This window comes from Tachypleus tridentatus, chromosome 12, assembly GCF_004210375.1.
Source record: "Tachypleus tridentatus isolate NWPU-2018 chromosome 12, ASM421037v1, whole genome shotgun sequence".
Lineage (NCBI taxonomy): Eukaryota > Metazoa > Arthropoda > Merostomata > Xiphosura > Limulidae > Tachypleus > Tachypleus tridentatus.
The window spans coordinates 23122526-23149007 of record NC_134836.1 but is presented as its reverse complement, the minus strand read 5'-3'; the positions used below and the strand labels follow the sequence as shown (position 1 = coordinate 23149007).

The 26482-nt window shown below is 33.1% G+C and overlaps 1 protein-coding gene across 6 annotated transcripts in view; it reads left to right on the top strand.

The window, feature by feature from the left end:
• The window catches only part of LOC143235176 (uncharacterized), a 118316-nt gene that overhangs the window by 34211 nt on the left and 57623 nt on the right, over positions 1-26482 (top strand). For all 6 annotated transcript variants that reach the window (XM_076473074.1, XM_076473071.1, XM_076473072.1 and 3 more), the window contains one exon: positions 22245-22406. In XM_076473074.1, coding sequence (XP_076329189.1) covers positions 22245-22406 — 162 coding nt within the window. The remainder of the gene's footprint in view (positions 1-22244; positions 22407-26482) is intronic.

Sequence of the window (26482 nt, the reverse complement as noted above, 5' to 3'; positions counted from 1 at the left end):
GGTTGCTTAGAAAGTTCTGTTGGACTACTTAAAGATAATGCGCTATCTTTCAAGGATAAGATAATGTGCGATTTTGATTTCGTTTTGTATATTTTCATAATGTACGCACATCTCTAATTCATTTGGCATGTGATCATTCTTTATAAGAATTCTCCTCAAATTTATTTTGGGTTGACCCAGTAGTTAGGATGCTGGACTATAAATCAGAGGTTCCATGGTTCGTGTCAAGTTTTTGCAAAAAATACAAAAACCGCTTTCTGCATTTTGGGACCGTTGTGCATTACAAACGTGAGGATCAGTTTGTGCAAGGTTTAGCGGTGGGTGGTATTGGCTAGCTGCCAATTCCCTCTAATCTAGTGCCTCAAAATTAGATTAGACAATATGACCTTTAACCTCCAAATAATTATGAAGTAATTTTTGGTTCTAACATTTGCCTTTCGCCTTTGCGGTTTTATTAGGGTTAGTACCAGCAACTGTTTTAAAGTTTTAAGAATACACAGTTTACTAACAGTGTTAAAAAACAAGTTATCAGACTATGATACTCCACAACACGCAAGTGTTAAAGTAATTGTGTCAAATATACTGGTATGATATTTGTTGAATAGCGATTTATTTACATATACCACCCATTGTCTCTGTTCATTTTTGGATAGTTTTCCTGTAATGACTATAGCTTCCATATAATTTATCTCTCTAAAATATTCTTCGGTTTTCGTGAGATAGAAATTTTAAATGTTTCAGTTTTCTGTATTTAGGATACCGTATTTGTATAGGAAGTGCTCTATTGGAGTGGTTTTGTGTTCCTCACACGTATATAGGACACTGTGTGTTATGAGATACACTTATGAAAAGGTCTCTCAGTTTCTTCTAGATATGCGTTTCTACATACATTACAAATGATTTAACATATTACGTTTTTGATGCGATACATTTGTCCTACCCCTTATCTTCTGGTAGAGCATTATTTTTTGTCACATTTTGTTTGTAAATATGAAGACAAAAACTAAGTTTTTTCAATGTTTTACCTGTTTATTTTATATTGATTGTCAGTTGAGATTGTTTGAAAACATTGTCGATGTAATATTCGGAGTATCCGTTTCGCAGCAGAAAGATGAAATTATAAAAAAATAAAGATAAAAAGTACAAGAATAAATTAATACAAAAAATTCATTTTTTTACACCTTTTAATTCTAAAGATTTATAATTCATATGCGACAAGGTGAATATGCCAAAATTGAGTTTTGTAATGGATTTAGATGTGATCGTGCACTAAACCTTGTTTATTATTACTGTTCGTTGTTTGACTTCGTTTTCAATTATATTACCATGTCTGTGGTTAAAGGTTAATCAAATAATGCCTGTGTACTTTGTTGTGCCTATCGTGTTTGTTTTTTTATATGCAATTAGAAAATTTATTACTGCTGCTAAGATGTTTCAGTATGTATTTTCTTTTCATGTTTTCTTTAGTCTAAAACTGCGATTTGTTGTTACGCCCTGCGAATTTTTGACAAACCTATATACTGTTAAAGATGTATTTTCTTTGCAGACGTAGAATGTGATAATATAGTGTATGTTCAATATTAAATAAGAAATCAATGTTAAGATATATATTTTATTAAATGATTACTTAATGAAGATGAATATATATTCTAACACTGATTATAGAATAGTGTAGTTTTTCGCATGTGTAGGAACAGTGTTATTCCACGTTACCACGACTGAACGTGTGTTATTGGTGCGAATTCCTCCAGTTGGTTAGTAAAGTTCGACAAAAGCACGCTGTAGCCGTCTTGTCAATGTCTATGTACAAGTGTTTAGTCTTTGGAGCGAGGGAATCTCTGGTTTATTTCCGTGGAGTAGCTAAAATTGGGATACTCCGAGCTGCAACATTAATTCTAGAAACCAGGACAAGGTTTCTGCTGGTTCTGTATAGGATCGTATATAAGGAATTTTACAAGATTAATGAACACGGCGGTAAAAACTCCCTGCGTTTTAGATAGACACACTTAATGTAATGATTATGGCGTGTGGGAATAATTTTATGAATATCCTAGATTAGGATGTTTGCACGTTGACCAGTAGTTTACATTGAAAAAAAATCGAAAATATTGGGCCTGGTGAAAGAAAGGGTAAGTTTGTGTAAGAATGAGGAAGAACCACGTGCTAGTTTATATTAAATAGATTCTTCAGCGTAAAGTATTAGTATTAGTAAGAAAAACGTTGCGTGTTAAAGGTGTTTTATTTGTAACGGATAAGCTATTTGTTGAATACTATTTAAGAGAAGACAATCCTGTGAAGGAAAAGCTTCAGTGTAATTACAAAAAGTTAAGTACAGAATTAGTCGTAATATATCTGTATATATTGAAAATTAAATAGAAAAAAATCGTTTTTAAACAGGTTGAAATTAAAGTGTTAAATGCTTTACTTAGGATTGATGAAAATCAGTCTCAGAGCTTAACACTGTTGAAAAGCAGTTATATTAAAAAGTAAAAGTTGATTTTCTGCAGAACGTTGATTCTTGTAGCAGATCCTGATCCTAATATTTCGCTTCGTCATTGTTCAGACTCTGGCGAAGCAATAAAACAATAGATTTCAATCGGCGTAACGTCTGTGAATAACCATTGTTCAGTTTAAACACACGTTATTTGAAATCCGTAATGGACAAATTATGAGGAGTTTAGAAAAAAAAATACACACGTGTGTATAATTGATCAAGGTTAAGGTCTTGACGTTTTGTGCTACATTTGTATTTATTGTTGAGGTAGAATGTAGTTCATCATGATTTGCATAGTTCCATTGACAATACTATTAGCGTCAATGTACTTTTTAGATAACCTTGTTTTCACTTTATTACAATTTGTCCATTTCAGAGTCCCTGTTGTTATTCACGTTCTTTATAAGTTTTTGACTGCCAACTTTCACAGTATCGGCCATTTTCGAATAAATCGTGCATTTAATGTTACACCCTTGTGCAAATTAATTGAAACAATTGGTCATTTTACAATATTTTCAGCATGGCGGCCGGTGTAGGCTCGCTGGACCCGCTAATTTCCTTTAATAGTCAATTTTTTCACACAGACGGCGTCATTATCTGTGTTTTGCAGTACGGTCGATCTATTTTTGGGATATATGACGAAATTTTGAGGAATATTACGTCATTCGAAATTGCGTTACAAGAGTAAGGAGACCAGTCAAAAAACAACTTCTTACTAACTCAATAAAGAAAAACGGTATCAGTGGGGTCTGAAATACAAGAACTGGACGCAAGAACAATGGAGGAAGGTGTTATTGAGTGACGAGACTCATTTCTTCGTACAGGGTCAAAGAAGCCTGCATGTTTGCAGATCTCCAGATGAGAGACTTTGAGAATCTCACATCAATCAGTTAGTAAAACATTCCTTGAAGATGTTTTGGGGCTTTTTCAGCCACTATGGCGTCGGAGGCTTACATATCGTAGTAGGTATGATGCAAGGACCACAGTACATCAAAGTTTTGCAGAGAATAGTCGTTCCAGAATTGAAAAAGAGATTTCCAGATGGATCTGGCATTTTTCAGCAAGATCTGGCTCCGTGCCACATATCAAAACTTGTGAAGAATTTTATGACTACAACGCGAAAAAGGTGCTGGACTGGCCTGGAAACTCTGTGGACTTAAATCCTATTGAAAATCTTTGGGCGATTTGTAAAGGACTTTGGGGAAAAGACTGTATGACGAAAGATAAGCTAATTGAGGTGTGGTACAGCTGTCCAAAAATTAGTAAAGATTAGTCAACTCGTGGATTCGATGCCAAAGCGGATTAATGATCTTCTGAAAAATAAAGGCGGTCATATTATGTATTTATTTGTGAGTAATTTTTGGATTTTGAGAAATAAAACGCAAAAAAATTGAAAAAAATCGTAATTTTCCGTCATGTTTTAATTAATTTGCACAAGGGTGTACTTTGCTTCCACATTCAGAGTCAAGAAGTACTTCGCTTTTAACATATTCTTGTATCTAGTAAATAATACTGTCAATGTTAATATACTTGACTGGGTGAGGATCTCTGTTCACGTTTTGATGTATATTACGTTTATTTATGATTGTGTACGAATTGTATTATTTGTGACGTTAAGTACTCAAGTATGTATCTGGTACTTGTTACACTTACTGTTTACCAAACGTTTGTCGTAACGGAGCGACACGTGATTTACGGTTGTCAACGTATGGAAAGACGAACATGGTATCTTCTTGCATTCACAGAGCAATAAGTTTCTTTATATTTATTTTCTCACGGAAGTTAAATTTTCAACTAGGTTAATCCTTAAATACCTGTTCACCTATCTATCGGGCTGTACTTACCACGTTTTCTGTTTTTAACACATCGTTTGTTTAAGACAGTCATTGTAAAGGATTACCCATGACTGAGTCATGTTATACGAACATTGGGTTGAGCTTTTTGCTCACGTAATTGTCGTATTTGGGGACGTTATTGTTGTGGGAAGCATTTTACTGTATGTTCCAGATCTTCCAGTTAGTTTGAGTTGCATTAGATTCTGGTGTATCAGCGGAATTTGATGTTGGTAAACAAGTAATATTAAATTGTTAAGAGTTCAAAATACCCACGTATGGAAAAATAATTAATCATATTTAGTGTAATATGATGAAGATTGTTTCATTATTCGAGAACTGTAATTAACAGGATTTTAATTTGAATATAGATCTTTTGTTTTTACGCACTTTTTAGGGTAATTATTACTTATTACATGACTCAATTTGTAGCATTTTTTCTGTCTTCGTAACAATAGGCCTGGTGGTTAGGGTGTTCTACTCGCAAGTTGTGGGTTGCGATTTTCAATCCAAACACTGATCATGCTCGTCCTTTCAGTCGTGCGGGCAATATATTGTTACTGCCAATCCCACCTTTGGCTGTAGGTGGTGTTGATTTTTCCTTTAGTCCATCTCTTCTAAATGAGGGACGGCTAACGCAGATATTTCAAATAGAAAACCTTTTGTGTTCAGATATTTTATTTTTAAAAAACTGTTAATAATTTAATGTTAGGATAATTTTTTTTCCTCATGTCTGTTGTGGAATAGGTATCCATATGGAAGACACACAACTTCAAGTTACTGCTAGAAATGGAACTTCCTATGATGTACTAGCGTAATGATAAAATGTAATTTTAGATGTTATACAGTTTTTATACAGCAATCATTTGTCCGATTCCTTAAGGCCTTATTAATAAACTGTTTTCTGTAGATGGAAATTCACATGTCAACCTTGCATTACTGAGTATTTACAAGATAAAAAAAAATGGAAGTTTCGAATAAAATGTGGTAACATACTGTGTGTTGTAATGCACCCATGTTAACGTGTACTAGTGCTGCAAAAAATGCTTTTAACCCTAATGGTTGTTCTATGATTTATTAAAAGTTGAATAATTTGGTGCTCAAGTGACATGTGGAAGGCAGAGTAATCGATCATGTTACAACACCAGTAAAAAAACAAATTAACCTGAAATACGAAAATAGTACCTCGTTGTAACCAGGAAGACCTTAGAGTATTTTATTCTTTTCACTTCCGTCTTCTGATGTGATTGTTAATGTAGTTCACTAAGAAATTTGTAATTGAGCTGTGCTGTGAAAGTCATTCAGACCATATAAGATTACTTAAATCAACAAAATTCAGTTTCATGTGCTGAGGTGAAAACTTTTCATGATATTGTGGATGGGTTATTCCTTTAATATTGTCATCATTTAGTGAAATGTTGAAATACTTTTGAAGCAAATTGGCAATGCAATTGATTTAAGTTTTTGTCACCAATGTAACGTTACCTTAATATGAAGACGTCTTAACTTTTGTCTGTGCCCATTGTAAGTAATAAAAAATGAAAGTATTATGGTGCGCTTATATATAAAAATACAAGTTAAAATAAATAAATATGAACTATTTTTGCTTTGTATATTCCAAGATATACTGCAGCTTGTCAAAAATATGCGATTGTGTAACATTACGATGTTCTATCTGTGTGAAAAAAAAAAATAGTTCTGATAACTTTGTCAAGAGATGCACTAATTTATCGGGATCTTTTGTTGGAGGTTGCATTTTTTCCCCTCAAAAGTATTTATATACATAATACACTTGTATTTGTCTGTCCAGAACGTTTCTCTCACATTTCTCGATCAAACGCTACAAATATTATATCGTTAGAAAAGCATTTGACCAGGAGTCCGTATTGCATGTTGGATTTTCAATTAAGAACCACCATACCTGTTTTTTGTTAGTCATACTTTTCAGTCAAGAAGTATCTTACACGATGGTACAATGTCGCGACGACTGGCTTCGATTTCAACGTGACTGTTTTTTATTTGCAAAGTATTTTACACAAACAACACTGAACTCTGGAATAACTTCCTAAGAGACCAGAACATTAAAAAGAAATGTTGTGTGCTTCCTCATTTTATTTAGATCTAAAGTAAGCATACGCATTTCTTACAAAACCACATGCGTATCACTTTGTGAACACGCAATCAAACGTTTCTGCATATTTTAACTGTTAGCCCTCACTGCAAATTTACGGTTACTTTATTTTGCAGTAATTTAGCTGAGATTCGTTTCGTAGATGTGCTATAAACACTTTTTTGCTACTTTTATCTTTACTGCAGATATTATTCATCATTTTTGTGAGTTTCTTTGTTTCAACTTTTAAAACCGTTATACACTGAATGTTCATAACAATGTCATACTATCAAAAACAAAACATGGATCTAGACCATCAACTGGCCTGCTGCATTCAACCAGCAAGTTATAAATTCATATCAAACAACATCAAAGTAATCAACAATAAGAAAGACGAGTCAAAGAAAAAAATACCCGCTACGACAACAAACTAGATCAATTGTGGTGCCAACAATAAAAGAGACGCCAACATGACGAATCATCAACCAACCTCACAATTACCAGATCCGACCGACCGTTAAGCACTGGAAAGTTGCATCTTCTCAACAAAAGACTCAACTTTGCAGTAATACCAAGAAGTACTCTCTCCTTCGAAATGAAATTCTATCTGGGAGACATACCCAGAAGATAAGTGGTTCATTTTACACAAACCGATAAACAACAACAAAACAATGGAAAACAACTACCAGAAGGAAGACAATTTCTACAACAGTTCCATTGATAACGTACAGCCTTTCTTTCTAGGTAGAATTGGAAACGTCTATTTCTTTGAAAAACAACTTTTTCAAATAATTTTCACACAAGAACATCAACATAATTTTACAGAAAAGAAAGCTAAATAAAACAACCTTACATGGAACGATATTGATTCTATAAACAACCTAAAACAGGACAACATCAAAATTCTAAAAGCAAACAAAGGCAAACAAATTGTGACAATGAACACAAACGAATACATTTAAAAATGAATAAAATCTTATTAAATATAAACAAATGCAAGCCAGTACACACAAATCCAACAAAAACACATGGAAATCAACTAAAAATGCTACAACAACAACAAAAACATAATCTCAAAAAGTCTTTATACGACTAATAATCTCGACCTATGAACCATTCAACTACAACCTTGGTAAATAAATAGTGTGGGCATTTTCTAAATATATAATATCAGCCAGGTCCGTTTTCAAAGATTTTAACTTTAGGTCTGTTCTTGAGCAAGTAAACCATTAAGGCTTAATGACCAGTTTTGATGTAATCTCCTTCTTCACAGAAGTCCCAACTACCGACGCCTGTAAAATAGCTTTAGAACTTCATATCCAAGACCCTAACCCATTGATACACATCTCCAATAACCAATTAGCAACCCTTATAGAATTCGCTACCACTAAATCAAACTTTGTGTTCAATGAGCAAAACTACCTGCAAATAAATGGCCTAAGTATGGGCAATCCTGTGTCACCAATTATAACAAACATTTTTATGACACAGACTGAACCTCAAGCGATCAATTCAGCTTTACACCCTTCACTATATCGGTTCAGATATGTTGACGATACAATTGATGGATTCACATCTGCAGAACACACACTTAGTTTTTCAACCATACCAAATCCCAACACTCTAACATTAAGTTCGCCTGTAAGTGAGATAAAAATAGTTGAATAGCATTTTTCAATCTCCAGATCATTAGAACCGATACACAATTCAAAACAGAAATCCTCAGAAAAATTACCCATACTTAACTATACATTCTCTGGGATTTAGCATATGAAAAATAAAACTAAACGTATTAAGAAACCAAATAAACACGGCCACTAAACTATGTTAACACGATAAAATTAATGAAATGAACCAAATAAAGCAACATTTCATCAACATCAGCAAATTTTCTTTAGAAATCGTTGAAAAAAAAAATATACACTCGCGTACACATAGACCAAAACACAGTCAACAGTAAACAAATAATAATAAATTGGGTGAAACAACAAACTGTAAAACCTTACACTGTTGCATACCATACATTCTCAATATTAGCGATAAAAAAACCAACATTTGGAAAAAAACAAGTTGCAACTAAACATTCCAGTAAACACTAAATTCATTCAAATATTAGGTGCAAAACTAAAATCCATCCTATTTAAAAACTATTCTGACAAACATAATACCAACATTATTTATAATGTACGGTGCAATAACTGCCACGACTTCTATATTGTAGAAACAAGCAGAAAATGGAAACTAGATTCAAAGAACACAAAAAAAGCATCTTCACACGTTTTTGAACACTGCAAAACAAATAAACACAAACACAGAGAACACCCAGATACGAAGTAAGAAACAAATGCAAAATGAAAGAAGCCATACTTATACAAAAACTCAAACCAATATTGAACCAACATGAAGGAACACCTTTATACCTATATTAGTTAATAGCCTTGTATCTGACTGCAATATCGTTCCCCAGTAATCTCTTATCTGTTCACATTCTCGTCACTATGACACGTGACCAGTGACTTAGTTTCGAACTGTCTCTGTCAACCTGAAGATGACCTAAGAAGGTCGAAAGGTTGTTCTGCACTTTATTTTAATTTGTTTTAATACCTGTACCAGCCTTCTTCAAAATACAGATTCATACTCATTATAAATAATATTATTTAACTTTGTTTGTGTAGTTTTATTAAATAAAGTTGTGTACGTAAATTTGTTTGTCTGACCTGTACAGATTTTTCAAATAGACTAAATATCGATCTAGCACGTGTAGTACCTGCAAGAAAGTATAGCTTAAATCATGTGCTAATGATAGAATAAGGAAAATGGAGCAGTACAATTTGTTTTAAAGCTGCTGTAAATTTATCAGTCTGTGATAATGAACTATTGTTTCAAATGACCGCTATTACTCCCACAGTTCAGCTGAATTGTCGCTATTTGACTTTTTAAATTTCCATATAAACCAACACAAGTTATACAAGGACTTTGCGCCTGCTAAGCCATGGTGACGAATGTTCCACTGGCCCCATGTCCTTTCCAGGTATCGTTTTACCACTTTTTTTGAATGCATGATATCACCGAATTCTTGTCCACGTGTCTTGTTCATGAGGGAGTGAATGACATAATGGACAAGAATGTGTTGTACCCATCAGCAGTGAGAATGTCATCAGTTTTGCAAAGATGCAGCCCACATTTGTGTAGGTTTATCAGCATACTTTAGTGTAGGTGTTATAGCTGACTGTAATATTCTCTTGTCTCACATCGAACATCTTATTTATTGTTTCCGACAAACTGTATTCGGACTCATCTGTAAATAGCACCCGCTTCAAATTATACTTGTAGCTAGGTCACTTAAATAATCTCTACTGAACTTAAATCATGTGTGACTGTCGGTGTCAAGTGGAGTATACCTTGAGCCCCCTAACTTTATTTTTTATAATTAGGCTTTTTTTGCTTTTTTTCAAGTACTCCTGTTATCAAAAGTTACAGTTTTATCTACCCTTTCTAGAGTTTCCATACTGTTTCTTTGCAGTGATAATTTTTATATTTCAGTTTAAGATGAATTCGTTGGTTGCACTGGTTTAGAAGAGGGTAAAAGCATTTCTACGTTTTGTTAATTTGTTACGTTTTTTTCTGTACTTACATGCCCAAAGTCAGCTGGCCCTCACGTGTTCTCAGAGTCATAGACCAATCCAGTAAATTGTTTTAACAAATAAGCTCTGTAACAGTAAGGGATATTTCTCACTCTATCATATATTATTGCATACAGCTTATTAAAGAAAGTACTTTGCAAATTTAACCCAATGTATGTTGACGCAGTGGCATTATTCGTTAACTAGGCGCACCTACAAGCTACTTTTTTTGCATGTTGGAAGAGACGAGGGAAAATCAACTAGTTTTTCCATCTTCTAATTATTTTAATATGATTTCACTTTTTTTTTTATCGTTAGTGTGGAACATTTTCTGAGGTAAAAAGCTACTGTCGTCCTGTATGATTAACTAATGACAGCCTTCAATGATTCGACAGTTAAACGCAAATTCAGTGACAACGCCTGTGCATATAGTGATGAAACAAATTATTTTTGGTGTTTACTGTTATCAGAATACTCTCGTTTAACGTAAGATGTATTCACCAGATCATATCTTGGTAATGAATACCCTAAATTTTATTCAGTGTGATAAATAGCCCAAAAAATACTTTAAACTCAGCATCTTGGGAATATGAAATGTCGTGAATCCGGTCGTTGTCCAGCGTGACCTTAATTTCAAGGATTCATGATTTGCTTCCAGTTATAACTGAAACAACGGGCTCTTGATCTTGTAACTATGAATGCACTGTGCAAGTGACAGACAGATGAAAGCCTATTGTTCAGTTAACCAAGAGCTATGTTTTTGCTATCTTCATATTATCAGTTCAAAATTAGGACGGCTATATGTATAAAGTATACATCGAAGTTTACGCTGAATTTCTGTGGAATTTTATCAAACTTACGTAAAACTAGTCAAATATTAGTGTGAGCTACATCGTAAATGATATTAGTTGGAATGGATAGGGATGGATATAATCATTTGCGACACTAGACATAATCAGACAAAGCGATTCTTTTGAGCCCCAATCAACTGTAGGAACCCCAGTTCAGATTCAGGGATTTTTGTTATACTGTTTGTATGTTTTTTACCATCAGAACTTTGAGTTTTGATTGTTTTAGTATTGTACTTACTTTGGGAAAAAAATGTGTTTTCGTGGAAAGCGACCCACAAACACATCACTCAATAGCGGATGGACTTTTAAAAAGTGCAGTAGTCAGGCATTCAACACATTCTGATGTAGTGCTTGTTCTGTTGAAGATCTTGGTAGTTCCGAAGACACAGAATGACCGCGAGAGAGTGGTATGCTCTTGTCTGTGCTAAAAATTACTGCTGTGAGTATTTGGTAGTTTAGGATCAACGAACTAAATATAAACACAACTTTTAAAAGTACGAGGTTGATAACTTTCTCTCGGGTTTATTAATTTCGGAGAGCAAAGAATAAATGAGACAGTCAGAAACCTTGATGCAGTGGTTTCCAAACTCTTTTAATCTTAGGCTTAGCTTTGTGCATTAATGAAGCACAGAGAACAAAGAATAAATACGGCAGTCAGAAACAAGGGTGATACCTTAAATGCAGTAGTTTCCAAGCTCTTTTTAGTCGTAGGCTGTCTTGATGTGGATTAACATTGTTGAGGCCACCCAACCTATAAAAATACCTTAAAATGTGAATTTAAAATGCCACCATTATTATTCGAGCATGATGATTAAAAAACAGTGCCGTAGTAAAAACAGTAACATTTCCCTTCGACATATACTGTATCGTTTAATTAATCCAACATAAATTTTATAGGCTTATTGTTTATTTAGAATTAGAATCTGTTCAGCATCTTTGTTTTCGGTTTATGTTTTAGCGGCTTCCATTTTGGAAAACGCTTTCGCGATGTACGCGTGTGCAGAGAGACTAAGACCCATTGAGGTCTCTGGTGTTGACTGTTATTTGACGAATTGGATTGAACGTACTAGTGTGTGATCACCGATCATAAAATTGTATTCAGTTACTTTCCAAATACATGTTAGTAGTTATAGACCAAAGTAAGTAGGAAAACAAAGAGAAAATTTCAGTAAAATTTAGATTGGAAGGAAAGTTACATCTCTTTTACCATGATGTTGTGTTTACGGTACAAACAAGTAGGTATTTTTCTTGTTCAACACTATAATTAGGAGTCAAATTTAAACAGATTTCGGGCCTGATACCATAAATATTTATGAAATCCAACAGTACCACACTGAATTTTCCGTGGTCTAGACAACTTAATTTCGTTGTATATACAGTGTTAAATATAATGTGTGTTTATTTTATTACGAAGAAAAGTCGTATGGTGTTCAACTTCCAGTTTGTCTGACATACAGGTTTTTATGCAATTATCGGAGAACTGCAGCATCAGTTCTATTCAGGCTAATCAGGTCGATTATAAAAATTGCTGCACTTAATGAAGCTCTGTGTTTTCGCGCTGGAGTATCATACGTTTTGGTTTTAATTATATCCGTTTTGCAACTCATTAACTGTGACAGACTTTTAGGTTTTTAACTACATGTACTTTTGGGAATTGTAATTTTTATTTGCATCGTGGATGTTTAGCTTGTCATACAAAAGTACTTTGATACTGCGAGTACTTTAGAAAAGTGGCTGCTAAATCCTATGGTTCGTCGCTTCAAAAACTAGGGACAGCTAGCGCAGTTAGAACTCATATAGCTTTGAATATATCTCCGAAACAACCAATGCAATACCAAACAGCATAACCAGTATGAGCTTTCACGAGCTGTAGGCCTGGTAACGAGGACATTCGGCTCATAATCTACGGCTCGCGAGTTCGAATCCCGTCACCGAACTTGCTCGCTCTTTCAACTGTGCGGGAGTTATAATGCCTCGACCTTTCGTACTTTAAGTGGATAAATAGGAACCTAAGAGTTGGCAGTTGTTGATGTTAATTAGTTGCCTTCCGTCTAGTCTTGCCACTTCTCAACTACGGGTGTCTAATACAGATAGCCCTCGAGTAGCTTTGCTCGAAATCCATGAAACATAAACAGTAGTTGCTGTAGTAGATTCGTATGTTATGTCATGGTAGACAGCACTTAGTTACTTGGGAAAAAAAGTTTAGAGAGGATAAAAGGGAAAAAGAGGGAATCCTCAAGGGCTGCGGCACTTGAAATTTTTTTGGGCAGGATTAAAGTAAATTATTAAGCTATTAAACATTGATTTGAACTTGTTATTTATTATCAACCATACCAGTTGGTAAAGCAGTTTTATGTTAAGAGTACATTCTTGTTACCAAAATTGAACGTAAATGTACAAAACGCACACGCACATGCGAGAACATTTATATAACTTTCACGAGTAATATTTCATTTTTCAGAAAACGCTTTTTTTTTTTTTTTCGTACCTCCTTCACCATCGGTCATCGATCTTCAGCTAACTGTTTTTCCGGTTACGTCATTCAAGCGTTGCACTAATGTGCGGACAAGCTCTGCCTTTTAAGCGGGCCCAGGAAGCAAATACACGTTGTGCTAAAAATAGCCACAGCGTTTTGCTCTCAGCATACTCTTGTTTTCCACAGTTATAGGGAAGGATAACGAGTTGGCTGGAAAATTAATGAAGTAAAACAAATCACTTGTTAACCCTTGATTTGTGTATAATCGAAAAGCACGGAAAAGTTCAGTATGATTTATTTTATAACGTAATTTATATTAAGGTCTACTGTGAAAAGTTTTGTTTTTGTCTTTTTCACAAATATAATAAATGGATGCACGTGAAAAGTTTATTGATTTAACTGGTAGTGTTAGTTTTCCAAGTATCAAAGTAATTACACTAGTGGTTTGATTAGTCTGACATACTAATTAGAATGACAGTTGTGTTTGAAATAAATGTTAAAAACGAAATAGATAAATAATAGTGTTATTAATTTTGATTTGTATATGATATTAAAGAAGCCAATAATTATACTTGTTTATCATCTAATAATTCTGGTTTAAACCATTAGAGTTGTTGTTCACGCAGTTAAGGAGTTCACTTCTATGTAGCAGCGCCACAATGCGACCAATTTTCGATTCCCCCAATGGGCAGGCCCGACATAGCCTGGTGGTTAAGGCACTCGACTGGTAATCCGAGGGTCGCAGGTTCGAATCCCCGTCACATCAAATATGCTTGCCCTTTCAGCCGTGGGGGCGTTATAATGTGACGGTCAATCTCATTATTCGTTGGCAAAAGAGTAGCCCAAGAGTTGACAGTGGGTGGTGATGTCTAGCTGCCTTCCCTCTAGCCTTACACTGATAAATTATAGGGACGGCAAGCGCAGAAAGCTCTCATATGGTTTTGCGCGAAATTCAAACCAAACCAAACCCAATGGACATACCTTCTGGATTTTCATATTATGTGTTGTTAATAATGGAACGAGAGGTTGATTTAAGATACTTTTAAAAGCATTGATAAAATGAAGTGGTTTCGTAACATAAGTTTTTACTTAATACTGATCACGAAAACCAAATATATTAAATTAAAAAAGTAAGTGTAAAGGTTACAAATATTACGCAGGAAATATACGCGAAAAAGGTAGTTGTATCCACCTACATGTGGTTTTTAATAGCGAGGAAAAATAATATAAATTAAAATAAGTAGGTATGCGTCACCGAATTTAATATCACTATCATTGTTTAAGAAAAAAAAAGACTTGTAAATGAAATTTGTAGACAAAAATAGAACATATATTTCCTACTGTTATGATGTGAACCCCTATTCTAGGCTGGCAAAGCATGATTTTAATTAATTAATTGTAATGTAAGGTACTTGCAATAACGTGTAGTTATTATTAACGTATAGTTATGAGTGTAGGATTACTGATAGAATCTATATGATACCTTTGGAAATTATATTACACAGATGCTGCATAATGTTTCCAAAATAGCTAACAACCTGTTAATAATAAAAACTGGTTATTGTGAGTTTAAGTATGATTCTGAGTGCAATTTACATTCACGTAATATTTATAAAACAATATTAGTTACCAACTAACTCATTACAGGATTCACTGATTAATAATGTAACCGTAGAAGTTTTGGAGTATACACTTTTCATCTTCTGCAGATACCTACAGTAAACCAAAACGACAATCAATTATAAATAATCACCTGAATGTTGATTAATCTATTACCATAAACATCTATAAGGGCAATGTTAACCATCATAAATTAATTATAAAAAACAGTGATTAGACTTGGATATAATATAGACTTGTGCCAATTAATTTAATTGGTAAAAGTATTTGTATAGCTACTGAGAAAAAAACTTAACAGAAGTTCAAGCTAGGGGATTTCGTGCGCAGCTTTTCAAACGCAGCAGGGGAAGTTGCTACTGTAAACGAGAGACAGGCGAACTCGCGGACAGATAACACTTTTCGCAATATGTATGTAGCTTTCAAGCTACCACTCGCGTACCTTATATTTATTGCGAAAAGTGGTGTCTGTTCGAGTGTTCGTCCGTCTCCCGTTTACGGCGGCCGCTTCTCGCGTTTCGTTTGATAAGCTGCATAAGCAAACAAAGCTCAAAATTTACTTTTAAAATAAGGAGAGGACAGGCAGGAATAATGTCCATACCAAATTTTATTAGCAAGAAGAATATTCTACACTAACGTTGGATATACAAGACTGTTTAGCTTAATAGTTATTATTTAGTTTATTTGATAGTTTAATGTTTAACAGTTATTTAATTTTCATAAGTATTTAAAAGTAATTATTTTAAAAGCAGTAGTTATGACAAGTTTTACCTCACAACTTTGAGTTGTATGTTGCATAATATTGTTGATGTCATCTTTCTGGAACTTTAAATTTTCTCCTTATGTGAATATTGTTGCTAATATAGGGTTAGATATTTCTGAATTTTTATTTTGCATGTTATAAAGAGCTGATACAGAGTTGTCAAATCAGAAAACGTTAAGTAAGTGAAAGTGAAGTTAGATTATGTTGATAGTTTATCTCTAAGGTTATTATTTAAAGTGAGCTTTCCACTTTAACAGAGATAAGAAGAAGAATTTATCTTCTTAAAGGGTGTTTTAAATTAATTGAACCCTTTGACGAAAAGGAGCCAAGTATTTAAAGTTTGGGATATAATTGTGGCAACCCATAGGTAATCCAGGTGAATATACCACAGATTTTACTGTTACCAAGGAAGAAGAACAATTATTCGTCTTTTCAATTGAGATCTAAAGTAATCGTACTAGCTTGTATATACTTTGAGAAGAAAATAGAATTATATAGAGTTTAAGATATAATTGTAATATCGTATATTGAAAAACTGTGTACATGGATTTGACTTGTTTTGAAAATATTTTAAAACAAGTGGATTGTGTGCTGTCCCTTTACTGTTCGAATTTGTCGCCAACAAGTCACAGACACTTGCTGTAAAGAATTATAGTCCATATATTAAAAAACCACGATAACTAAGTTGTTAGTAATTAACCACACTACCATTCACATCTCAAAATGTGGTTTACCTTAACGAATAAAACAAGATTTACCGTTTATTATTGCTGAGCGGCTCTTAGCATGACTGAAATATTCGACAATTACTTTTCACAGTGGACGGTATAAGTAGTTCAAAGCTTTGGCTATGAATGAAACTAACAATGCGATATAATTAATCCTTTTAAATTCCATGAAATAATTTAAATTGTAGGTTAACTTAAACTTTTCCCACCACAATTACTGTTACTTGTAGAGGGACAAAGATGGACCGGAATGCTGTCTTTCACATGGAAAGCATTTTATCTGATGTGAGTTTACAGACAGTTCTCAAGTGAACTTGGGTTTAATATTTATCTAATAGTTTGTTGAGTTAGGTTTAAGAATAAAGCTCTGCATATTTAACTAAAGAAGACATAAATATACGTGGTATTTAGGTACAGTAATCTGTTTAGTTTTACTAGGTATTGGGTTTCCCATTCAAAAATCACGAGTGATAATTTCAATAGAACGCGGTGTATACTCATTTTTCTAAAGAGAAAGATGTTGACGTTTTTAATTTTATTGAGGATGGAGAAATTAGAACAGATATTAAAGTTATAATGAGTAAACAAGCGATCAGGTTACGTTTGTAGATATAGAAAAACTGTAGAAGCGGGTGTATAGAAGCCATTAAAGGTTTTCTTGTGGTTAGGAGGCGTAAAAGAACCATTATCGTCACGGTTTATCAGGAAGTTTAAGACAATATGGTTTTTTTCTCAGAAGAGTAAAATTTATGTTGGAGCAATAAGAGTTCAATATTTTAGAAACTTGGGGACATGAATTTGAGAAAGAAACGTAACAAAGTAACGTACATAACACGTTCGATATGTATGTATATTTTGTATTGTTTCTTTCCGTGGATATTTATTTCTTTGTATCAGGATCTGCTTAGAACTGATTTTTGTTTTTCGTTTAGTGAAATATTCATACGTATTTTTGTATATCAAGATTTTAAACATTCTGTTCTGACTAGAAGTCAACATTGTGGGATTAAATACAAAGTAACAGTGTGATATTTTTAATATACCACGAGCTTGTATCATCTTTTAGCGTTGTAATATTTATTTTGGATTCTGTGTTTGTGCAAGTTTCGTGTAATTCGTGACCAAGAAAATTGTTAAGTTGATCTTCAAGTTATCTTTGTTGTTCTCAATAAAACAGTATTAATAATAGTAATAATTTGAATAATAGACTTAATACTAATGTTTTGATGTGAATGTAATTATGTTAATTTAAGTTAAAAATTATTCTTGCCACACTTTAATAAAATTTTAGATATATGATGAAGTCTTAGTTTCCAAAGCGTTACTTCTTGTTTATATATTGACCAGTCAAAAATCGTACGGCCTGGCATGGTTAGGTGGTTAAGGCATTCGACTCCTAATCTGAGGGTCGCGGGTTCGCGAATCCCCGTCACACCAAATCTGCTCGTCCTACAACCGCGAGGGCGTTATAACGTTAGGATCAATCCCATTCGTTGGTAATAAAAGTAGCCCAACAGTTGTCTTCCCTCCAGTCTTACACTGATAAATTACGGACGGCTAGCGCAGATAGCCCTCATGTAGCTTTGCGCAAAATTCGAAACAAACCAAACCAAAAATCGTACACTTGTGTTACAAAATCGTTAGGTTCTAAATGTGTTCGTGTTATATTGTATATGAATTGAAAACTGCTTTCTAGATCTGTTCGAATTTTATGTATTGTTTTGTTCTTCAGAAAGTTCTACCACATTTCGTTCTTATCCATCGTTTTGCTACTTTTGCTACGATTGTTTGTACGTGTAATAATGCTACGACCCATTTTAATATTAAGGTTTTCTCCATAAATTGTTTAAAATAATATTGACAGGATTTTAAAACTGTTTTTAGCTATCCAACAGTGGATCATAAAATGGTTTTGAATTTTTGTTTTTCTTTCAAGTTGTGACGGATTTACTATTTATTATGTATTTATTTTTATACTGATGTTTGTTTCAACTAAATATATATATTTAGAAATTATACTGTTAAATGTGTATTGCAAAATTCCCGCCTTTTCACTGAATTTGTAGAAGATTCTCCAGTGTGAGAATCAACAATGTATATACGATGTAGCCTTAGCTGAAATTTTAAAACTCTGTTCTCAAGCTTTAAAAATTAATCAGCTCAACGTGCCAAGTGCCCGGCATGGCCGAGCGCGTTAGGCCTGCGGCTCGTAATCCGAGGGTCGCGGGTTCGCATCCCAGTCGCGCTAAACATGCTCGCCCTTTCAGCCGTGTGGGGCGTTATAATGTTACGTTCAATCCCACTATTCGTTGGTAAAAGAGTAGCCCAAGAGTTGGCGGTGGGTGGTGATGACTAGCTGCCTTCTCTCTAGTCTTACACTGCAAAATTAGGGACGGCTCAGGTTTATCCTTCTGGTTAGGGGTTGTGCAGTAGGCTAACAATCTACTCACTTAAAAAACCAGCCTGTTAATGAATCCGCAAGCGATTGCGGCCTTATGTTCCTTCATGGAATCGAGAGGCTTAATAATAATAAATAACAACGTGCCAAAAGTCAGTATATATTGTTGGTTTGCTACAGTTGTACAGTATAATTCTCGAAAACTATAACTTAATTTGGAAATATTGATATTGACCAGGAAAGTTTATACAGTGTGTTTGGAAAGTCACTGTGCATTTATATATTTATTAACAGACATGTTTCAATATAGAATACAGGAGGTAAATATGAATGACAATTATAAACAATGTTGAAAGTGACCCCCGTTGGCATCAGTATAGGCCTGGAACCTTCTTATTTTAATCAGTGATGTCGAGAAACCCACTTGTTGAGAAATTTATATGCAAAAACGGCTCGTTTGGGTTGAGAAAATATTTTACATAGAAGAGCGAACAACGTTTCGAGCTTCTTCGGTCATTGTCAGGTTCACAAAGAAAGAGGTAACTGACCGGAAGCCCGGAAGTATCAATATTGTCTCTAAATTTGTAAAACTTTGTATATAAATTATAATTTCTAACAACCATTATTATAAATTGTATTATTGTTTGCATATTAAAATTTATTTATATTAAGAAAGAAAACTGTGTATTTCAGTCTTGTTGTGTAACATCGTAAATGTGATATATCTCCACAGTTTAACTCAGTTTTAGGCTACTTGAAATTGTAATATGTAATGTAATAAATTGGAGGCTCACCTGAAATAAATTGTAATGCATAACAAAGTACAAACTTTTAGCTCATGACTTCATCTCTTGACTGACTTGAGATCTAAGTACAGCCGTGGCTACTGAGGATTCCCTTTTGTTTTTATTTCAAATTTATTAGCTAGTGTGTTCTGTTAATTACAAAGTAAGAATTTTTGCACCAATTTTAACTCTGTTAATATGCTATAGATAACAACAAGATTCATCACGTTTTAATGCAATTGCTAGGATTGCTTTTGGCTTCCATAAGCTGATTAGTTGACGATATGTTTGTTGTATGCAAGCCATCTTGATGAACCCTGGTATTGACGAAAAATAGTCGCCAGTACTGGGTATGGCAAATGTAGTATTGTGATTGGCATAATAAGTATTGTTTTTTTGTTTTGTTTTGCTTTCATTAGTTCTTAAGAGTTTCTCGTTGATGCTGTAGTTGCTTCAAGATTGAGTAGAGCAGCTTGCTTGATGACCAGCTCTTCAAAGAAATAATAAGAAATAAATTATTTGTGTTAAAAGTAAATAAATAATCTGGTGTTAATAATCCTTACCACAACCAATATTTGTAACTTAAAGTGATGATAATTACACTTCACAACATTGCAGTTGTGTGCACAGAAAATTCTAGAGGATTGTTCTTGTAATTACCAACACTAGGTAAATTAAAGAAAATTAATAATATGAATTATTTACTTGAAGTTTTTTTTTTATCTAGCTAAAGGTAAGGCAGGTAGTCTTTAAGTGAATGAAATTATGACTGTTACTTCATCTAAGAAAATGCATTTCTAAGTACTAGGGGGTTTGTAGTAATTTATGCAGATTTTGGACAAACATATATATGAACTGTAACAGCTTTATTATACATTGTTGGTCATTTAGATGTTTTGAACATTTTTATGGTTTGACTTTTTGTTGTCTTAGATATGTATATATATTTTTCAAGTGTACCTTGTAACTAACTATATTAATAAAAGTTTGTTTGCTCTTAAAGAACACAAAATATTCAGTATAGTAATTGTATTTTATCATGGTTATGTAGTATATGAGCTATATCTCAAATTAAATACTTTGCTAATAGAATGGTTTGAGTTTACTGTGCTGGAGATTGCACAGTTAACAACAGGTTAATAATATTTTAACAAACATTAAATTGCCAGTAGTTACAAGGCTTGAAATGAGAGAATCCATAGATATAAAGGGCTGTTAAATATCCTTCCTAAAAGTGATCAGTTTTTGGTGACTACATACTATTCAACTGTGACGTATTACTGGCTGTGGTTGTAGTGGGGCATTTTATCTGTATACTCAAATGTCATTTCAGTTTAAAATATTTGACCTTTTGAGTACATAAATGTGTATGTGTACTGCTGAGTTATGGGACTGATGGAGGATATTTCTGAAAGTGTTAGTTAAGAGGTAAATACAAATGTAGTTCGTAAGTATGTATAGGCTTGAGAAAAGGGGCTTCTTCATCTCCACTAAAGTGACATCAGCTTCCTATTTGGCCTGCCATAAATTTTTGTATTATATTTCTCCAAATTGGCCATAGTAATGACATACTGGGAAAAGCTAATTATACAATAAATTTGGAAATTAAAAAAAGGAAAAAAGAAGAAAGAGATTTAGATTTAAAATTAAAAAGGTCATGTAAGTTGGTCACTGGATGACTTACTTACAAACATTTTGCTGGTGTTTTCTCCTTGGTTCTTATCATGCAATTCAAATGAATATTTATACTCGTAAATTTACAAAAGACTTTTCTCTCTTTCAAAAAAACAGGTTAAAAAGAATTTTGTAAGGAAACAATTTCATCTGAGCTTGCATTTCCTGCTCATTATTCGTGTACAGAATTGGTTTTGTGTACATAGAACTATTCTTGGTTGCTTTCTTTGTGCTTAATATGTAAATTGGTTTACTTTTTCACACTTGTAATCTTGTGTGATTTAAAGGTTTTTATGTTACCTCATAAATGAGATTATGGTAACTTGGCAGTTTCTAATGTACTATGCTACAAACAAAAGCTTTCAAAGTCACTTCTGCAAGACATACTCTTGTAATGTATACATGCATAAATAATAAAATATAGCATTGAGATCTAGTTAACAAGTTTGTAATTATTTAAATACTGACAGTTTAATATTAAAAATGTTTGGATCAAATTTACATAATTTAGTACCTTTATATACCTACGAGCTGTAACACTGAGAACAATACGATTATAAAGCAGTAATTTTGTAACTTAATATAAGTAGTAAAAAATCAGATAAAGTACATGAAGGTCAGCAACAAGAAGTACAAATACAAAGCACAGAGCTTCTCTGTACCCTTAAGACATATAATTTTTGATAATGTTTGTTTAACCATGTTGGCATAATAGTTATAGAACTGTGGTGTCTGTTTTAGTGGAACACTAAGCTAATGTAATTTTTAAAAATATTTGTATTTTAGTTTATCAATACGTTTCTTGAGAATAATGCAAAATAAAGTGTACAGATAATGTTCTGTAGAGTGTTTAATACTGTTTTTGTATGTTAATCATGTTTTGACTGTTCTAGGTGTTAATATTAAAACTCAACAAAGAGGGCCCTTACAAGAAAGATGTATTTCGAGCACCTGGGCATCAAGGAAACATGAAGAAACTGGTTCATTTTCTTCAGCATGGGCGTCTTGTCAATATTGACAATTTTTCAGTATACACAATAGCTTCTGTATTAAAAGTAAGGTTTCATACTTTTCTTTCATCAGTGGATAAGAACTTTGATCATCTCATGGTTACAGCAAAACTTACTTTTCCAACAAAGGTTGAAATGACACAGAATATAAACCAAATTGAAAGTTCTCAGTTTGTAAGATTTTACTCATGTTTAAAAAAAATCTGTGAAACAGTTTCAGTCCATTACATGTTAAGTGTTCCTTTACTTAGTGTTTTTGTATTTTAATTGTTTAATTTTGGATGCATTCACAAACTAACAAGCTAGTACTCAACTTACTTTAGTATTTCTAATAAATATTATTTGTGAAATTATCTGTGCTAAAACAAAATTAATGAAACAATGTTAAATGGAATAATTTCTTTTTTTTCTTGTATACCAGTACTTTTCAGTACAGTATTTTGCAATCTGGCTTTGAAAATAAAGATATAAACTTGAAATATGAATTTCAATAGGTTTAGAAACTCATAAATATAAGTGTAGCATCTTTACAGCTGGATTGTTTTTTTTCATCTATAGTTTTATAATGTATGATAAATTTTTAATAGCATAATTTTTACTAGGGAGAATAGGTAACTATTTCTTTAATTTATAAGGAAATATTTTTCTTATTCAGTCACCCTATTGTGATTACCATTATACTTCATGAATAGGAAATAAGAAGTGACTAGCTCTTAAAGTATAATCTTTTGAACAGTTTTTAATATCTCTTTGATTTGCATACAAATACTTTGATGAAATACTTTCTGTAAGCCTTGTTACTTATAATATACTTGTATGCTGATTGCACACAAAACGTATAGCATTTGATATTAACATGGAACTTTTATTGAGTGCATTTTTTGTAAGACTTCGTTCACATGCTTAAAACTACTGGTGGTTGGTGCACCCTTCTATTATCTGTTCTTGTGCTTGCTATTACTTTACATGTGATTTCTGTGGGCTTGTTGCCAGTCATTGTTGAGGACATTATAGCAGTTAGAGAATAAGTTCATTTGATTGTTATTCATCTGCTTCTCTTCGACCACATAAGAAATATAATTCAGTATTTTGTATTTGCGTGACACACTTTTTATTCCTATTCAGAAGAAGATGGAAAGTTTAGATGAATTTAAGAAACAAATAATTTATCTGAATAATTTTTCTCTGCACTGATTGGTACCAGTCTTCTTACAAGTTCATCTTTACAAGTATCTAGCACTGCCCTACTTCTGTCTGAAATGCTTTGAATTGTACTGCGTAGTGTTTGCAAAAGAACTGTTATTTAAGTGTCTGTGGTAAATCTCTTGAAACTGTGCCAACCACTGGTTCATTGCTGTCTCAAAATGCACTTTTTTTTTTTTTAAGTTTCATACAAGTAGCAGTAACACCTTAAGTACTTTGTAACATAGTTTGAATAGTAATTTATGGCTTTGTGGGAAAGAGATTTGGTAGAGCTCCAGCATGGATAAACAGAAGAAGCTAGTGGAAAATTCAGAAGATTTGGGAAGAAACCACATGTCTGGGATATATTTTTCTTATAATTTCTTTGGGTATATTATTTTGGTCAGAAACAGCACTTACTTTGTTGCATCTAATGCATCTACAAAGATCTTTTGTTGCCTGCAAAAAGGCTTGAATGGAACTCCCATTATGTAGACTGTGCCAACCTATGATGTAATCATCATTTAACTGTAGCCCTCTACCAATAGAAAAGTGACACATACCTTGTGTAGTTTTATACCCCAGTAGTACTAGCATTCAATAAAGGTTCATTCTTTGCCTTGACTTTGTTTTTTTTAGATGGTGTTTTTTCTTGATAATTAACATAATTTTAAAACTTACTATCATTCATAATATAATATTTTTTTCCTTTATTTTTTGATTATAAGAAAAAGATACCAAATTCAAGAATTTCAATTAGAGCTTTTATTTGAATTATCTTAAACATTATTTCTTCCTTTTAATCAAATTAATAATTTTGGGACAAATGTTACACCTTTCATTCTGTCATTATCCAATGAACTAGACCTATGTACTTCAAATATAGTAGGCCAATTTGAAAGTTTCATAGATTATCTTATTAACAAATTCACATTTCCATTTGTTTGATACTCATGCAGAAGAGTCAGTAATGTTATCACTGTTGTGCATGATTTGGAATTCTATTCTGATCTTGGATCTAGGAAATCTTACATCCTGCTTCTGTTCCTTTATCTGAACCTGTCTCATTTTTGGATGTATTGTATGTACTGCATCCATGCCTATTTTTGCTTTTAGTTCCTTCTTCCTGTTTAACATAAGATAATCCCACCATTTATGTATATGTGCCTTTTGTTTTCTTTTTCTTGAGGCATTATTTTGTAAATCCTGGTTGTATAAACCTCACTTACTAGAATCTTTTCTTTCTGTTTGTGAATCTCTTCTTTTTCCTTCCCTTTATCTCTCCTCCTACTTGCCATCTTTTTCTCTTACTTGCTCAGTGTTTTTACTGGTACTTTTTATTTCACATTGTTTTAGAGGTTTTACATTATGATTTTGTAAACTTTTCTGGGGAAGCTTGTACATATTGTCTTCCACCTTGCCCTTGAGTTTATTTCATTGTCTCCAATTCATTTAGCATTGTTTCTGGGACATACTTTGTTAGCATACTTTACTTTTTGATATTACATATCTCAGTCTTCTCTTGAGGACCTCTGTATTGCACCTTTCTTCATTATGAAGTTTTTGAGGAGTTTCTAATTAATGTGAAATTTTGAGTTGATGCAGCACATCATCAGTAATTTTGGTTTCATGCTTTTTGGACAAGGAAGTCTCGTAATTTTTTTTTCATCCTGTGAAGCCTAAGGGGTTGCCTTTGTCCTTAGTCTTCTAAGTATTACCTTTTACAATTCATCTCTGAATTCTGACTTTTTCTTGGAGATAACTTTTCATAAAGTTGTACTTTGTGTTGGTCTGTTGGGAGCTTGGCTTCTCCACTTCTTAAACCTGGAGACTCCTTTTGCTGCAGAATACATGTTTACCTGGGAAACCTACATGGATTTTCTCTATCTTTTCACATTACTGTATTAGAATGCCATGGAACAATTTCTTGACCTCCCTCTAGGGTTTGTAGTCTCCCAGGATGTTGGTGATGTCTCTGGTTGTTTTTTCACATTATAATTTGTTCATTAGCATTTCACTTAATTTTGTCCACAGTGGTCAAACAGCTCTTCATGTTGACTATGGCCTCTGATGTTGTTAATAAGACTTAGGATACTTTTACTAAGAGATCACATTTCTTAGGCCTACTGTTCCACTAGTTTTTTGGAAATTTAACTTCTTCTAAACCTATCTACTGCAACCTCCCTTCACCTTTGGGTGGAACGATTTTCTTATTCTCTCTTGAATCTTATCCAGTAGTTACATAACAAACTAGAAAATCACCCAGTGAATGCATAGTTCAAGCTATGGTACTGAATTAGTAAGACACCATACTCTGTGAAGAAATTAATTTATTACTATTTGAATTATTTTCATTTACATTTTATTATATAACCTGACAAGTTTCAAATTTTTACATCTTAGTTACTTGATAACAATAAATAGAACATGTACATAAAAAACAAGAAATTTAGTGCTTACAAGTGAAAATTGTAGTTTTATGCAACTCAGAGATTTGGGTATCGTCAAAAATTAACCTTTGTGTATGATAGAGCTGTTGTTAGTACTTTACTGAGTTTTTATTTAAAATATTTAGCTTAGAACTCAAAATAATAATGTATACAAAGTATACAATGTCCTATAACTATTGTAACATAAATTTATTTATAACTAAGCTATGAGTGCATTAAAATTCCTCTAGTTGGCTGAGCTGAACTTGGTGACAGTGACTTTGAATCTGTACACCAAGTAATTCAAAATCTGTTGTGAAAAGGAGCTATCATTACAAGTAAATCAGTAAATCAAAATTCCCTCTTTCTGCTAGTTGTAAATTATGTAATTGCAAAAAGATCATAGAGAATTGCTAACAATTTTTGAAAGCCTGTATGTAATAGGAGTTGGATTTTCTGCTTTAAATCCAAGTAAAATAAGATGACTGTAAACTCTAAAGTTAGAATATG